Raw genomic sequence first — 16,549 nt, forward strand, 5'->3', positions numbered from 1 at the left:
GGAATTTGCAGCAGAGTCTGAAAACGAAGACATTTTGGACTTTAGTGATGAGAAACAGTCCGAAATCAACAAGATTGTAAACTTTGATGATAAGACAAAGTCAGAAATGGAAGAGATTCTTGAGTTTGTTGAGGAGGTGGTGGAAGATATTAAGGAGCAGACCTCCATCTCCAGCAACAGAGAAAACTACAGCGACACTTCCTTTGATGAGGTAAGAATTAAATTCAGTGGCACACACGTTTACAATTACACTCATGAAAACTGTAAAAAAGCTAATACTCAACGCTTTAGTTTCTTTACTAAAGTTTTTCCAAAAAATAAATATCAAAATAGTAAATCATCTTTAATGCAATTGATCACAGCATACTTTTTCACCCCAATTGATGCAGAGTTAACTCCACTTCTGTTTTCTTAATAAAAAACACTGCACATAGACAACACAATAATAATTGTTTTATGTTTCACAGACAGAGGATTCTGAAAGATCTGAGAGATCTGCGAGATCTGACAAATCATCTGCGAGAAATGCGAGATCTGACAAATCATATGCAAGATCTGAGAGATATGACAAATCATCTGGTCTTCAGGAAGCCCTGGACGAGGAGAGAAAAGCCAAAGCTGCTCTTGAAGAGGCCTTGATGAAGGAGAAAACATCTACAGCTCAGCACAAAGCAGCCCTGAAGCATGAGCAAAAAGAAAAAGACGCTCTTGCAAAGGCTCTGAAGTATGAGCAATATGAAAATAATTCCCTTTGTGATAGAATACAGATCATAAACGCTGCTCTGAAACAGTCACAAAAAGAGCCGCAGCGTGGCAAAGCAAAGCTGAAAAACAGAATCACTATAATGACTTCGGAGCTTGAAGAACACAAGAAGGTGATTGAGAAGCTCCAGATAGATCAGCATGCATCCTCCAGCCAGCACCAAAGAGAAATCTCAGAGCTGCTTGTGTTGAATACTGCCTCAGTTACAGCAATACAGGACCGCCTCACTGAGTGGCAGGAGGAAAGTCTGAAAAAAGACAAAGACATTGAATCCCTGCACTCAAATGTTCTGAATCTCCAAAGCGACATTGTAGCCAAGGTCAGCATTGTTACCTCACTACAGGAGATAGTGAATAAGTGTGCCTCAGACCTCAAAGAGGAAGAAACAAAAAGCAGCTCACTGCAGAGGGACTACGAGGCTGCTGTCTCTCAACAGAAGAAGGAAGCAGAAGAACTGGCCCGTTTGACTCAGGGGAACCAACACCTCGCCTATGAGAACAAAAGACTGCAAAGTGAACTGGAGGCTGCTCTCAAACAGCACATTGAAGAGAAGAAGCTTCAGGGCGACAGAGGAGCTTGCAGCAGACTGGAGGAGGCCATTAAGAAGGAGGAGGCTCGTTTCTCCAGAGCCTCAAAGAAGATCCAGAGCCAAGAGAAAGAGCTGTCTGAGAAGACCCTGGCTTCTGAGGGACTGCAGAGGGACTACGAGGCTGCTGTCTCTCAGCAGAAGAAGGAAGCAGAAGAACTGGCCCGTCTGACTCAGGGGAACCAACACCTCGCCAATGAGAACAAAAGACTGCAAAGTGAACTGGAGGCTGCTCTCAAACAGCACATTGAAGAGAAAAAGCTTCAGGACGACAGAGGAGCTTGCAGCAGACTGGAGGAGGCCATTAAGAAGAAGGAGGCCATTAAGAAGGAGGAGGCCATTAAGAAGGAGGAGGCTCGTTTCTCCAGAGCCTCAAAGAAGATCCAGAGCCAAGAGAAAGAGCTGTCTGAAAAGACCCTGGCTTTGGAGGGACTGCAGAGGGACTACGAGGCTGCTGTCTCTCAGCAGAAGAAGGAAGCAGAAGAACTGGCCTGTTTGACTCAGGGGAACCAACACCTCGCCAATGAGAACAAAAGACTGCAAAGTGAACTGGAGGCTGCTCTCAAACAGCACATTGAAGAGAAAAAGCTTCAGGACGACAGAGGAGCTTGCAGCAGACTGGAGGAGGCCATTAAGAAGGAGAGGGCTCGTTTCTCCAGAGCCTCAAAGAAAATCCAGAGCCAAGAGAAAGAGCTGTCTGAGAAGACCCTGGCTTCTGAGGGACTGCAGAGGGACTACGAGGCTGCTGTCTCTCAGCAGAAGAAGGAAGCAGAAGAACTGGCCCGTTTGACTCAGGGGAACCAACACCTCGCCAATGAGAACAAAAGACTGCAAAGTGAACTGGAGGTTGCTCTCAAACAGCACATTGAAGAGAAGAAGCTTCAGGGCGACAGAGGAGCTTGCAGCAGACTGGAGGAGGCCATTAAGAAGGAGGGGGCTCGTTTCTCCAGAGCCTCAAAGAAGATCCAGAGCCAAGAGAAAGAGCTGTCTGAGAAGACCCTGGCTTTGGAAAAGAGCCTGACAGCCGAGAAACTCCTAAAGTCGTCTCTCAAAAGTGAGAAGAAGCGATTTGAGAAGGTGTGTGGAAAGCAGGCGTCAGCTGGACCTCTTTCAATCCTCACTCAACTGAGAGAAGCATCTGCGTACGACATGCAGACATTAAGGACGGAAAATGCTGACATCAGGGCTAAATTCCTTGTCCTGGAGAGAGAATATGACAGAGAAAGATTTGAACTCCGCTCTCTCTCTGCGTGCCATGAAGAGATGCTGTCAAGGAAAAATGATAGCATTTCTGACAATCAGTTTATCATCACTAATCTACAGTGCATTGTAAATGAGTTCAAAGCAAAGGAGTCAAAGATCAAGATGAGACAGGCCGATCTCGAAGAAGCCCTTAAACAGGAAAAGACAAGAAACTCTGAGCTGCACCATACTGTTGATCAGATCTCCTCCGGTTTGGAAAAAGAAAGGACCAGGTGTGAGAAGCACCGCGTCGAGCTTCAAGAAGCTTTGAAGAAGCAGATCGCAACTCTGGAGGAAAACAACAAATTGACCTTGTCTCTGCAGAAGGCTCAGGAAACCTTCCCCAGGCTTCAGGAAAAACAACGTGCAGAGACAAACTACAACTTCGGAAACATCAGTGACTCCGAGTTCAGGCTCAGGGAGCAGAAATATTCCCTGGATAAGAGCAATAAGGCGCTGTACCACCTGCAGCAGGAGTACACCAATCTAGGGAGGAGGCACTGCGACATCAACGCTGAGTATCGCGAGCTGCTCAAAACTCACACTGCCCTCCAAGACAGACATGAGAGGCTCAGCTATGCTCAAGGAAACCCACGCCCAGACTTCAGTCCATATCTCTTCCAGTCAAATTGTACAGCACACTAGAAAATTATCCTCCAAGGAAATGTTTAGTGTGCGACTGGCACCGACGCAAATATGTTTTTATTGTTATAATTTTGACTATGTATTTTTTTTAAATGTATTATCTTTTTAATTTTCACACGACATCTGTTGCATGTCTGTCCGCTATTGCTTTCCCCAAGGTTTCTTCCATTTTCCCCCATGGTAACTGTCAGTTTTCTTTGGAAATTGTTCCTTGTCCGATGTGAGGTCTAAGGACAGAGGGTGTCTTTTTATGCTATTTATATTCTGTACGAACTGTAAAGTCCCCCGAGACAAATGTAAAATGAGTGATATTGGGCCATATAAATAAACGTTGATTGATTGATAACATATGGGGGCTGGGCAAAGCGTCACCAATAAAAAAGGTAAGTCTCAACTGCACATTGATGAGAAGAAGCTTCAGGGCGACAGAGGAGCTAACAGCAGACTGGAGGAGGCCATTAAGAAGGAAAAGGCTCGTTTCTCCAGCGCCTCAAAGAAAATCCAGAGCCAAGAGAAGAATCTGGCTTTAGAAGAGAGCCTGACAGATGAGAAACTCCTGAGGTCGTCTCTCACAAATGAGAAGAAGCGCTTTGAGAAGATGGTTGGAAAGCAGGCTGTAGCTGGACCTCTTTCAATCCTCACTAAATTCCTAAGGTTGTCTCTCAAAAGTGAGAAGAAGCGATCACATATTGTCCCTTGTCAAAGTCCCAGGAAAGGTGAAGTTTAGTCAACAATCTCAACACATGGTCCTTTGAGTAGCTTTAGTGGTGATATTACTAATACCACATTATTGTTGTTATGTTTTATTTTCATGTTTATCAATTTTCTTCAATCAATAAATGTTGAGTCATCAACCATTTACATTTCAAGAATTTGCGATGGATGTTTTTCTGAAAGTGGCAGAGTGCAACAACATTTGCTTCCCAGTGTTCAAATTAATATAATTGTGTACCAGACTAAGAAGACATTTTAATAAAAATATTGGTTGTATTCAGCCTTCAGTGAGCAAATCTCTACATCTACATTTCCGAGGAAAATATTTCACTTTTTACTCCACTACATTTATTTTAACACACGGTTACTAGTTACTTTGCACATATAAAATACCTGATATGGTATATTGCAGTACTGCACCAGTAATCTACACAGTATTTGTAGTATCTACATTTGGTCCATGTTGTCAAACTACAAAACAGGATAATAAAATTACCATAATATAATACTGTGAAAATATCCATTCTGCATAAAGAGTACTTTTACTCTTGATACTTGGGAGTACATTTAGCAAAAATGTTTGCTAATTAGTACTTTTCCTAAGTAAAGGATCTGATTAAGTCTTCCAATGCTGAATAAATATAGTATATCTTGAGATACATTTCATTGTTCATAGTTGAATGACTTTAACAATGACTTTATTTAAGCTATGCAAGCATTTAACTAGCTCTTCTTTGTTAATAAATGACTAAATTAGCACCCTATTGTAGACATTCTTTACCAAAACAAGAGAGGAAGTATTTATTTGAATAAGGAACTTTTTAAGTCTTCTATTTTTTAACTAATCAAACCAAAGATAACATTATTTGATTTAAATCCCTGAAAAGGGCTGTAAATTGCCTCGACATACTTTAGTAAGCATCATGGGAATTAACGGCGTATTCGCACATGCGTAGAACCGATCGGGTTTCTGGTACGAATCGGGTAATGACATGTTGAATGAAGAGTTCAGTCAGGAGGTAGAGTGAACTTAGCTGAGGGTCCAAGCAGGCCAGGGAAGATCACAGAGAATGCAGGTTAACTGATGTGGAAGGTGAATTGTTTTACCTCACCAGCTCCTTGGTTCAGTGACACTCAAAAACAGCCTGGTTGACCAGAAAAGGTCCCCGAAAATACAACTGGACTTCCATTCCTGTTCTCTTTCTGCAGTGGAGTAAAGCTGGCTACACACCAACCCGATTTTGGGAGTCAGAGGCCGTCAGAGGCAGTCGGGCATTCGCGGCGCCCTACTCAGGTTGGTGTGTCCCGCACCGTCGTCTCTTTACGGCACCTTTTCACACCTCCCGATGCCGATTCAACATGTTGAAGTCGGCCCAAGCAATCACTCTGATTGGCTGTTCACACTACCGCTGCCTGCTGGTAAGGACAGTTATTGCCACTCGTCGACTGAAGTATTTGCGGTGTGTTCGTAGGCGGGCGACGTAGCCGACGCAGGCGACGAAGCTGACGTAAAAGTCGGGACGCCTTCGGTACGCGTTCTTTGGTCTCAGGTGGGTGTGTAGCGGCCTTTAGATCTCCCTCCTCCACACCTCTCAGGTGTGACTTAGGCCCCGGCTCCACGGGAACGCATACGGCAAAACGCATCGGAGTAACGCAAACGCAAAAAAGCTTCCGCCCACACGCAATATACACCGGATTGTGTCAAGCTCCACGAGACGGCTCCGTTTACATCCAACCGCTGGAAAAGCTGCAGTACATATGCCGAGCCTGTACGTGGCGCTGTAACTTCCTCCACAAAAGCAGCGAAGAAGAATGGTTGTCATGGCTGCACTTCTGTTTATTCTCCTTGGTGGGGGCCGACGGAACCGGGCAGAGTTTTTCGCCGGTCAACGTGTGTTAAAGTTTAAATCTTCCGGACAAAATTATAAAAGTGCCGGTCAAAGGTCTTCATTGTTATTTATTGAGCTTTAAAACAAATGAATAACGACGATATAATGATATATAATCATAAAATACATCTCTTTTTCCTCTCTTCTGACAGCGTCAGTGTCTGTCTCATGCAGCAGCTGATCCAGTAATGATGACCCGACAGTAAAAATAAACATATTTATAACTAGTTTAGGTAGTTTGAGAGGTAATTAAAATAGCTAAGGGTGATGATCTGACTTGAAGTGTGTGTTTTGCTCCCGCTGCATCACAACGGGAGGAGCTGCGTGTCTCCGTCCTGTCAGATTAGATTTCACTCGCGTTTATGTCCATATCGAGATAAAGATAAATAATCTGAATTCAGTGTGCAGTGTACTTTTGCGGGGGTGAGCAGCAGAGGTGGGGAGAGGCGGGGCTATTGCGTCGTCATTATCAGAAACGGATGACCGTATAGGCGACCACACGGCCCCGTTGGACCCCCCAGAGCGCTCCGTTCCCAGATCTATCCACCTTTGGACCCGTTGTCGTTTGCAGGGTCTGTTTCTACGTTTCCGTTACGGCATCGTCTAGCTTAAAGGGCTATACGCATGAGATATATGCGGATTCAACCCGTTTTCGTTCCCGTGGAGCCTAGGCCTTACTGTCTTGATTAGCTTCCCCCAGCTCTCAGGTGTGGATTGTTGAGCCACTCCCCTTTGAACAGGGAAGGAATATGTATTTATTTTTGTTTCTATTTGCCCCCGTCCTGCTACAGTAGGAACCTAAAAAAGTGTATTTTGTGTTAGTTTGTATTCCAATCTTAGTTGATCAAAACACATCATTCTACCCTCTTCAAATAAGTCCTTTAAAATTGTGATACCTGCAATAACTTCCCATTGTTCAATCTGTCACCCATTCAAAGAAATTACTGAATCTGAATAATATAGCCGCAAAGCTGCAGGGAGTGTGTAGGAGTGGAGCTTTCTCAGTTTTTTGTATCTGTTGGCAGAAATAAGATATAAATCAACAGCAATTAAAACACTCAAGGTTTTTACAAAATATGGATGACTCATGTAACATGAGAAAAACTGGGTTTGTTTCTGTTGTCTAAATTGAGACTAAATCTAGGTCATATTTGAAAAGGGGCCTTATTCTTTTCACAACAACTATCTATGCCACACTTTTGGTGTTTTGAGCTCTGATAATGAGCAATGGTTTAAAAACTCGTTTGGCCCAACTTTCTGATTCGAGGAGGCTGAAGAAAAGCTTGATGTAGATTTTTTAACTTAACATTTTGTCTGGACTCTTTCAGCACTTTGTTTTTCAGTGTGTCTTTTCCTCTATTCTTTCTCATCTAGCAGAGAGTCGAGAAGGGAAGTGTCCTGTTGTTTCCGATGAACTCGGGGGCTGTGGCCACTCCCGAACATCCAGCTACGCCAGCCAACAGTCCAAACTCTCAGGTATGGGACCCCATATCAGAAACAGGTCAAGTTTTTAAGATTAATGTTGTTGACCTAAGACGGATGGCAGGCAGTTATACATACCATTTTCTACAGATAAAGTATGTAGTTCTGTCTAAACCAGATGCCAGCCTCAACTTCATAACGCACAGGTCTTTTCACTACAATTCTTTTTTATTACTGGAGAAAATGTGTGCGTAAGTTCCAAGGGAGAAAAGCTTCTTACTAAAGAGAGGTGGGAAGCAATTTAAATGATTTTCCAGTGACACTCCACCAAAGCAGTTCAAACCTGAGGCTCGAGTTTCCATTACAGACAGATCAGATGACTGCAATAAAAGATCAGAGGAAGTAGAGATGCACTGAGAGCAGTTTTAATGGCTCTCTGATTATACATTTAGAAATCTATTTCCTGCTTCATATAAGTGTGAGACGATTGCTCTATCATGGCGGTAGTAAACTCATGCCCTGATATTGTAATTATAGACTTTATTTATACAGCACTTTTTAACACACAGGTCAAGCATTTTACATAGTTGAACCAGGAAGAGGAAATCTGGGTTGATAACATATGACAATTATAATAATGTAAAAAATGCTCAACATTAATATAAGATAAAAACCCTAATAATAAAAAAAAGGGAGAGATGGTATGCTTTCTTGAAAACACGTTGTGAGAAGTGTTTTTCTTTTATTCTGGACGCCTCAGCCTTCCTTCCTGCAGTCACATGCCAGTGTGTGCATGTCACCGCAACTCTACTAAAGTGCTAAATCTTTTAACACTGCAATTCAAATCTAACAGCACCGCAAAGGGGGTTTCACCAGAGGCTAACTAAATACTGTTTTGGTTCCTCATATGAACAGCAGATCAATGTAAATATCGAATTCATGTTTTAATTCAGATATAAAGCTGAACATCTATCTTCTACAATTGTTGTCTTTTTGAAAAGCAAAAATGTAAATGTGTGCATATATTTGCATAATGCATTCTAGACCACTTGCTGTTAAACTGCTGCAGCTGGTGTTTGAAATATTTGGAATGCTACAATACACATTTGCAGTATTCTTTTCAGGATCTTATCATGGCTGTCCAATCAGATGCATTAACCTAGTGAAGGGGTAATTGGCTGCATTTATATAGCACAATTATCCAAAGCGCTTTAAAATGTGCTTCTCATTATATCTAACACATTTAACTGCTGGTCAGAGATCAGTTCATACCGACTTTTAGAGAGTATGATAAATATACCCTAAGTCGACTCTAAAGACAATGTGAAAGAGGTCACTGTTACTGGTGAACCTACAGGTAATTATCTCCTGAATCTCCATCCCCCTCAACTTTGTATCGAGTTTGAGCTTCTTTTTGATCGGCTTCCCCCCCTGATCTCTCAGGATACAGCACAGGTCACTCCCGCTCCTCCAGCATGTCAGAGTTCAGCCACCGGAGAAACCACTCAGTGGGTAGCGCCTCGACGGGCATCGGTAGCATCCCAGAGCCAAGCGACGACCGAGAGTCCAGACCCTGTCCAGCTCTACCTGAACACCCGGTCCCCCCTGCAACCACTAGCAACTCAGCGGGGACACCTGTACGGAGCGCCTCGTCCTGTGAACGCCTCAACAGGTGGGTCATTTTAGTAAAGAAATATAATTTTTATTTTATTTAAAGCACATCCAGATAATAATCATCGTCATAGGCCTATTTAATAGAGGAAACCGTCAGTAAGTCATTGTAATCTCTTTATTGTGTGTAATGATTACAAAACATAGAAGCCGTTAGTTAAAGGAAGCTAACAAACTTTAGATAAAACCCCACCTGAGACTGTCACATTTCAGGAAGCAGCTGTAGAAAGCAGCGAGGCAGAACAGCGAAAGAGTCTATGTGGTTTCATTATGAGGTGTCAGTAGGGGGCTTTTGGTACTTATGAAAACGTTAGTCATTGTATTTGTGTGATCTAAAAATGTCCAACCATGAATCAAGCTAAGCTGTTCAGACTCACGACTGGTGAGGGTTTTACCTTTTATGGGTTAAGCTGCACTTCATATTTAGCCAATCTCTTCAAAGACCAACTTTCAGTCATATTGTTCTATTTCAATTCCTCTGACACTGTGGCATGTAGCATGAGAGAGAGATACAATCTATACCACTCTCAGATCTCCACATAAAATATGAAACCACTGGCTGCACGACAACCTCACATGACAACAAGGCTCCATGAAATGACTGCACCGACCAACAGATCGTCTGGCTCTAAAACCAGATTTTCTTTTACACTTAAGTCCTGGATTGATTAATGAAACAAATTAGAATTAATGTGTTAATTGGGGGGCTCTAGAAGTGGTGGTAGGCACATTGTGTTACCTTCAGACTAAGACAGGCTGGCTACTTCAACCCTTCAGTTATTTACCCACAAGAGATGTATCGGTGTTGGCATCTAACTCTAGATGATAAAGCACACTTCCTAAAATGTTGAATGGTTCCTTTAAATAAAAACAACATTCCTCAAATAGATTGCAGAAATATTATTGAAATCTATATTATCATATAGTATGCCATGTAAAAGTTACAGTATGTCAAAACACAATATATATTGTCATTCAAAACCATAGTATATTCTCATAAAGGTTTTAGGTCTGTATTTTCATAAAAACAAGGTATAGATTGTCATAGAATAAGACAGTATATTTGTTTTTAAAATAAAATATTACCTAAAGTAAGTAATAATTAAGTAAGTAATAAAATGTCATAAAACATGTAGAAAAAGTCAGGTTAATATGACGTAAATAAAATAAATAAAAGTAGTTGTATAGTATGTCATTAGAGTAGTACATGTTTTTGCCATGATGACCATACTGTAGTTTGTAATATTAGTGGCAACAAAAGTGTGATTTTAAACAAAGTGTGTTGATATCAACAAAAAACTAATTGTTTGGTGATAACTAGTCAACTAAAAACTTAGTGAACACACAAGCAGCATCATGTGTTAGAAGTGGAAGCCGTTAATGGCCAATCAGACATAAAATGACTCTGGTACATCCTCCCCTCAGACACCCTGTGAAGCAGGACTCTATGGAGTCTCAGCTGAAGAGAATGGACGACACGCGGGTCGATGCTGACGATGTTGTGGAAAAGATTCTCCAGAGTCAAGACTTCACACCAAGCCTACTAGACTCCAGTGCTGAAGGTAGGCTACACATCCAGAGAAACAACATGGTGTCCTTTATCAAGTCTATCGCTACCGCCATATCTGCAGGACTTCATTCTTTGGGTAGTCATTGTTGTGTATGTCCTGTTGGCAGATTGTGCACATCGTCTCTAAATGGTTTAGCTAACAAAACTCAAAAGTATTCTTATACTCTGTAACCATCCATCTATTACTCAAAGGAAAAAACCATCGTTCGGCTTTTTTATTTGTATTTATCAAGTTAAAAAGCCAAACATAAGCTAACTCTAGCTTCTTGGTTGTGGACATGTGAAGGTTTTTCTCTGTTGTTAATAATTGTAAATGTAATACTCTAGAGTTCTGGACTGATGAGGAGGTCTTTGGGAATGTGTCTCAAGCAGATCCTGCATTTTTTCCTTTTTTTAAATAAAAATAATAACCAGACTTCATCTAACAATCCTTCTAATTTTCTCTTTTTTATGGGTTTTTGATTCATTTATAAGTTATTTTGGTAATAAAATGTCAGAAAAGTTTGCAAAATGCTCATCCAATTTAGGAACCCAAGTTTATAATGGGTTTATGTTTTGTCTGTCAATGATATAAATGAAAGAGAAGCAAAACATTTTTCATTTAAGAATCTGGTATGAGCAAATTCACTCAAATGCTGAATGTATGAAAATAGTTGCTGACTTATTTGACTATCAACTAATCAAATAGCCTAAAAACCAATCAAAAAGAGCTAATAGTATTGGTCATCAGTAGTCGCAGCCCTAGTCTGTGGTATGTCTCTGTGTAAAATGCACAGCTACTTGAATGACAGTAATGAGCTCGTAGTATTTTGCCACAGCATGACTCAGTCTGTGTACTCTGAGGCGTGAGGCATTGTTTTTCTTTCCAAGGTTTCATCCATCTCAAAGCTAGGAAAAGAAAGCTGCTGTCAATACATGATTATTTTTAGATTGCCTAGCAACTGGCTGCTCGTCATAACAATAATTATACAGGAGGATGTGGGCACTCTCAGTAATGACCGTATGTTACTGCTACTCTATCTCTTTCAGAGGAAGGCTTACGCCTGTTCGTCGGCCCTGGGGGAAGCACGGCGCTGGGAAGCCATCACCTCCCCACCAGGTGAACTTTACTCATTATAAAACAATTGTTGCTCATAGGAGATGTAGCGGGGTCAACCGGTAATGGCACTTGGAACTCTCTCCGGATCGGAGTACAATAACTATGTTTTATTAGTTGAGGCTTTTATTGTCATATGGCTCTAGGGATGCCAATAACAGTCTGATAGTTTGTCCAGCACTTAGGTTCAAACTCACACAACTAGCTGATGTATTGCCAAGATTTGTTATAATAAACCTTTCCTTTAAGGCCACTACACACCAACCTGAGACCAAAGAACGCGTACCGAAGGCGTCCCGACTTTTACGTCCGCTACGTCGCCTGCGTCGGCTACGCCGCCCACCTACGAACACACCGCAAAGACTTCAGTTGACGGGTGGCAATAACTGTCCTTACCAGCAGGCAGCGGTAGTGTGTATTCGTCATTCAAAAGAGGCAACAACCGGAAGACAGACTATACACCGAGAGAAGAAGAACAGGCTGCGTGATATAAACCATGGATGTATAATAAGAACGATATAAACTGTGGGGGAAACTTCCGTGTAGCAATGCATTGGGAGTCACCGACTCAGGAAGGAGACACGGTGAGAGTTGGAGTTTTTGAACACTGAAGGGTTTATTCAGAGTATCGGCCGGAGGATTCACATCACAAGTCAAAGAGTCAGAGGTTCTGACTACACGGTAGAGTTGCCACGTCAATTCTGAAGAGCCTCTCTCTATGCTAGACCTTTTAACTGGTTCACAGAGAGTAATCAACATCTCTGAAGGAGTAGACTAAACAGCTGGGAACACTGAGCCACCTGCGTCCGACACTCATGGCCTCAAAGATTTCACATCTTAGAGTACACAAACACCGATAAAGAAGTGCCTCAGTGTTCTCACAACAATTACCCTTCGTGCCAGACAAGTTGACCGGTCACAAACTGGTGACAACAACACATATGGCACCAAGGCCTTTCCTTAAAGGAGATAACAGACGTCAGAGTAGATCATAAAACGTCACAGAGCAAAAGGTTAGATATCTAGAAGAATTATTCCTTAACATAAACAAACAACAAATAGCGTCTGGGTTCCATTTTCACTCTCTCTCGTCGATCGAAAACATGTAAACTTAAAAAATAAAATCTTGCGTCCGGGTGAGATGAAAATGAAAAAGATTAACCGTCTGTGTGTGCCTTCTTAAATCGTTTGTTTTGGTCCCTCACTTCCGCTTCGCTTCTCATGCACTGACTCGCTAAGCTGAACAGCCAATCAGAGTGATTTCTTTGGCCTCCCGCGGCCGATTCAACATGTTGAATTGGCCGCGGGAGGCCGCGGGAGGTGTGAAAATGTGCCGTAAAGAGACAACGGTGCGGGACACACCAACCTGAGTAGGGCGCTGCGAATGCCCGACTGCCTTTGACGGCCTCTGACGGCCTCTGACTCCCAAAATCGGTTTTGGTGTGTAGCGGCCTTTAGCGACTCTATTGCTGTCATACTTGTCCAGTACTGCAGTTTTACGACTAGATACTTGCAAATCTAATGACATGGCATTAGCTGAAACAATGTAGACTTTGTTATGCTGAAAGATCTCTACCGTTTGCTTGGCTGTGGATAGGATCCAAGGCGTTAAAAAGATGCGCTAGGTCAAAGAATGGTCTAAAACAAGTAGCTATTTGTTAGACACATGCAGCTAGATAAGTATGGATAACTCCTGTAGTGCTGAGTGGTCCATGGTGTTAAGATAATACCGCCTATCAGCCAGCAGAGGCTAGCCACAGCAGTTTAACTCAAGCAGACACAATGCAGATATAAGGTCGGGTCAAGTTGAGATCTGCTCTTTGTTTGGGTAGAGTGGGAGTTGAAGGCAGCTTTAAAGTAGGTTAGGTCAGAGGTAGAGAATAGCTTAGCCTGGCATGGTGCCCAGTATATAAAACGGCACAAGCACCCACTGAGGGGCAGGTGAGAGGTTAAAACACATTTTAACATAAAGAGCTGACTACCAGAGGAAAGTTAACCCAACTTTTAGCACATTTTACTGTGTATTGATGATATTTTCTGTATTTAAATAATGACCTGGTGAGATATGCAAGTTAACTTTGTCTTTTCCGGTTATCCCAGGGTTGGTGCTGGAGCGTACGAGCAGGTGGTGATAAAGCGTTAAGACCTGCAGCCTCAAAGATGGGGATTCACACCGATGACATCGAGGCAAGCCTGTGTCGATATCAATCTGCATTCCTACAGCGCGCCTGATCACTCTGAACGGTTGACATGACAACAGCGCCCTCCTGTGTTCATATGTCTTTTTCGACACTGTAGCTCCCAGAGAAGGTGAACATACAGATATGATATTGAAAAAATAACATGTAACGAAAACTGTCCACGCCTCATTTTCTAGGTGTTTCTAGACTAATCTTTTTGAGGTCACACTTTATCAGTGAGCATTCAAACCAAACCCATTTTAAACGTTTAGGAACTTGAAGACGACAAGTTATTGATGTGGGCATCATGGCACTGAAATTCACACTGAAGAGGAGTATGCAATGCGCTTTCAATACATTCCTTTAGTCTCTCAGTGTTTGTTTTAGGCTTCCTTTTCAAATAGGGTGTTCTTTTTAATATTCACCTATACGCTGCTTAAACGTTGTAGTTGTTGGCACTCTGATAACAGTTTTGGAAGTTGAGAATATTTTACTACAAAGAAGAGGCATCAGCTATTTGACGAGTGAACGCGTGTGTGAATGTGTTTGCTATGTGGCACATTTTATAATTAGCAGTAACACAATCTCTTGTAAGAATTGCTGTATTGGTACTTTCAAAGAGAAATTGGGAGAACATAAGAATTTGCTGACTTAGTATTTGTTTGCTGAGCACTATTTTGGTAAATCCTGCAGAAATAATCTGCCCTACAAAGGCAAGCGCAGAATCAATACATTTGTTCAGAACTTGGGTTTTCAAATCTAGATTTTAGGACAATAACTGACATCTAAGTAATTCAGTTTCTTGATCTCACTCTCTCAGCACATCTTAATTACCTCCATCTTTGCCTTTTACTTATATTTAGGTGCGTTGGTGTTACTAAGCTACCTTAAAATCACATATATAAATGATTTCACTATAAATATATTATAACAGAACAAACAGAAATACATTTATCTTATATAATCTAAAGACTATAAACATTTAACAAAGATTAAAAGTTTAAAAGGAAAATAAAGCTGAAATAACACATAATGATGGTACAAACTGTTTTCCTCTCAAAATCCTCTAAAGATTATCCAAACACCAAGTACAGTATCTGTTTTTATTTTTGCCCTTTTTTGTATTATCTTAATCCTATGGCAACTAATTTTATTGGTAATATAATCCGCCTTAATTGTTAAAATGAAGGACGGTATTACAACTTTGTTGTCTGTTAAGCAGTTTGCCTTTCTTCTCAAGTGACAGCTGTCTGCCTTTGTAGGGCTGTAAATAGAGAGCATAAAAAGGGGCTTCTATGATAAAAACGACTATAAAAAGGGCATATATCTAATGCCCAGCTTTTCTGCTATGTGTCTAATGTATAACTGCTTAGCGAGGTTAACTACATCTTTCTGAGCTGGCCTGTTGACCAGGAAGCTACCATCTGTGAACAAATGGAAGATCCTGTGACGTACTAACAATTCAACCTGTGTAACTGACGCATATCGTAATTTGTATCACTCAAGGATTGTACAGAGAAAGATTGTAAAGTGAAGGACTAGTTCAGTAATCCACTGCCATGAAGAAAATACTCAACTGCACCTGTTTTTAGATAAAAAAACATGTGTATCTTTACCTCAGAACATCTGAACTGTAAGAACAGTCCGATTAACCGACGCAATCAATACATAAACGATTAGTGCTCAAATGTGATCAAACAATATAAATCTACTGAAAATGTCATCCAGCCTAATAGGAGATTAGGTGCACAATGTATTCAGTTCATAAGCAAATTAGCCAAAGTACACAACACACTGTTATTATCTTGACAGCCCTATGCATAATGAGAATATTAGCCGCTTTATAACTAGTGATAACAGACCGTACAGTATCTGTAATATTCTGTCTCCCGTCATAAGCCATAGTAGAGGTAGGATACCTCCTCTTCTAGATAAACTACTTGTTATATCAATATCCGCACAAGCTTCATCAGTGTATGGTGTTTTAACTATACGTCAGTGTTCTGTTTTTACGTTGGTGTGTTCTGCATGATTAAGACGTCCTTTTGTTGGCTTGCAGAACTTGACACATATTCATATATGTCCTAATTTGATGTCGTGCCATCTTTTAATCTGAATATTGAACACATCGAAGGAACCATTTTGCTTGCCTATTCAGCATGTAGGAAAACATTTTGTCGTCATGTTAACAGCAGATATCTGCACCGTGTATGATGTAACTGTAAATCCATGTTTTCATTTTGTGTTTTTCATTTTTGGTATGGTGTAAATGTCCCATGTTGAAATCTCATCTATAAAAGAAAACTTTTTCTTTTTTATCATGAATTGCTGATATTGTGCCATATTTTTGCTAAATATTGTATTGTTTGGAAAACAAATGTTCTCACTGCATAAGACAGTGTTAAGTTTATGATTTATGGTAACCAAATATCAACTATTGGAAGTTTATTTTCTTTTTTTAAGATAAAATATATTGAGTTTTACCTGTGATCATCAGGTGTGATTATCTTGGTACCGAACATGTTGTTACAGACATGGTTTCTTCTTCTCTTCTGTGAAGCTGTTGTCTATATAAAACTGTAAAGTGTATTCTCCTGTGAAGTGGTGTTCTGCGCTGTTATGACACTGTCCAGTGTTTCCTGTTACAGACTTGTGCTTTTGACCAACATTTGCTTCCTATACGAGTATACTGGATGCTTCAAATGTGTACATGGCACTGTTGAATAAAACTGTTAAAAACCTTGACCTCTTTTAGATTGCACTTCAACTTG

General features: G+C 41.1%; 2 protein-coding genes across 3 annotated transcripts in view; both read left to right on the forward strand.

The window, feature by feature from the left end:
- fam102bb (family with sequence similarity 102 member Bb) overlaps positions 1–16,523 on the forward strand; it is a 30,951-nt gene extending 14,428 nt beyond the window's left edge. The window contains exons 7-11 of one of the 2 annotated variants that reach the window (XM_034147474.1): positions 7,214–7,315; positions 8,705–8,933; positions 10,358–10,494; positions 11,532–11,601; positions 13,699–16,523. In XM_034147474.1, the coding sequence (XP_034003365.1) occupies positions 7,214–7,315; positions 8,705–8,933; positions 10,358–10,494; positions 11,532–11,601; positions 13,699–13,741 (581 nt within the window). In that variant the 3' untranslated portion in view covers positions 13,742–16,523. The remainder of the gene's footprint in view (positions 1–7,213; positions 7,316–8,704; positions 8,934–10,357; positions 10,495–11,531; positions 11,602–13,698) is intronic. The other variant, XM_034147475.1, reaches the window with a different exon arrangement.
- LOC117495891 (centrosomal protein of 128 kDa-like) lies at positions 721–4,151 on the forward strand. Its single transcript, XM_034147473.1, has one exon. It carries the CDS (start codon positions 846–848, stop codon positions 3,234–3,236), a length of 2,391 nt encoding a protein of 796 aa, XP_034003364.1. The 5' UTR covers positions 721–845; the 3' UTR covers positions 3,237–4,151.
- Positions 16,524–16,549: the final 26 nt, after the last annotated feature.

This window comes from Trematomus bernacchii, unplaced genomic scaffold (genome assembly GCF_902827165.1).
Source record: "Trematomus bernacchii unplaced genomic scaffold, fTreBer1.1, whole genome shotgun sequence".
In the NCBI taxonomy this organism is placed as follows: Eukaryota; Metazoa; Chordata; class Actinopteri; order Perciformes; family Nototheniidae; genus Trematomus; species Trematomus bernacchii.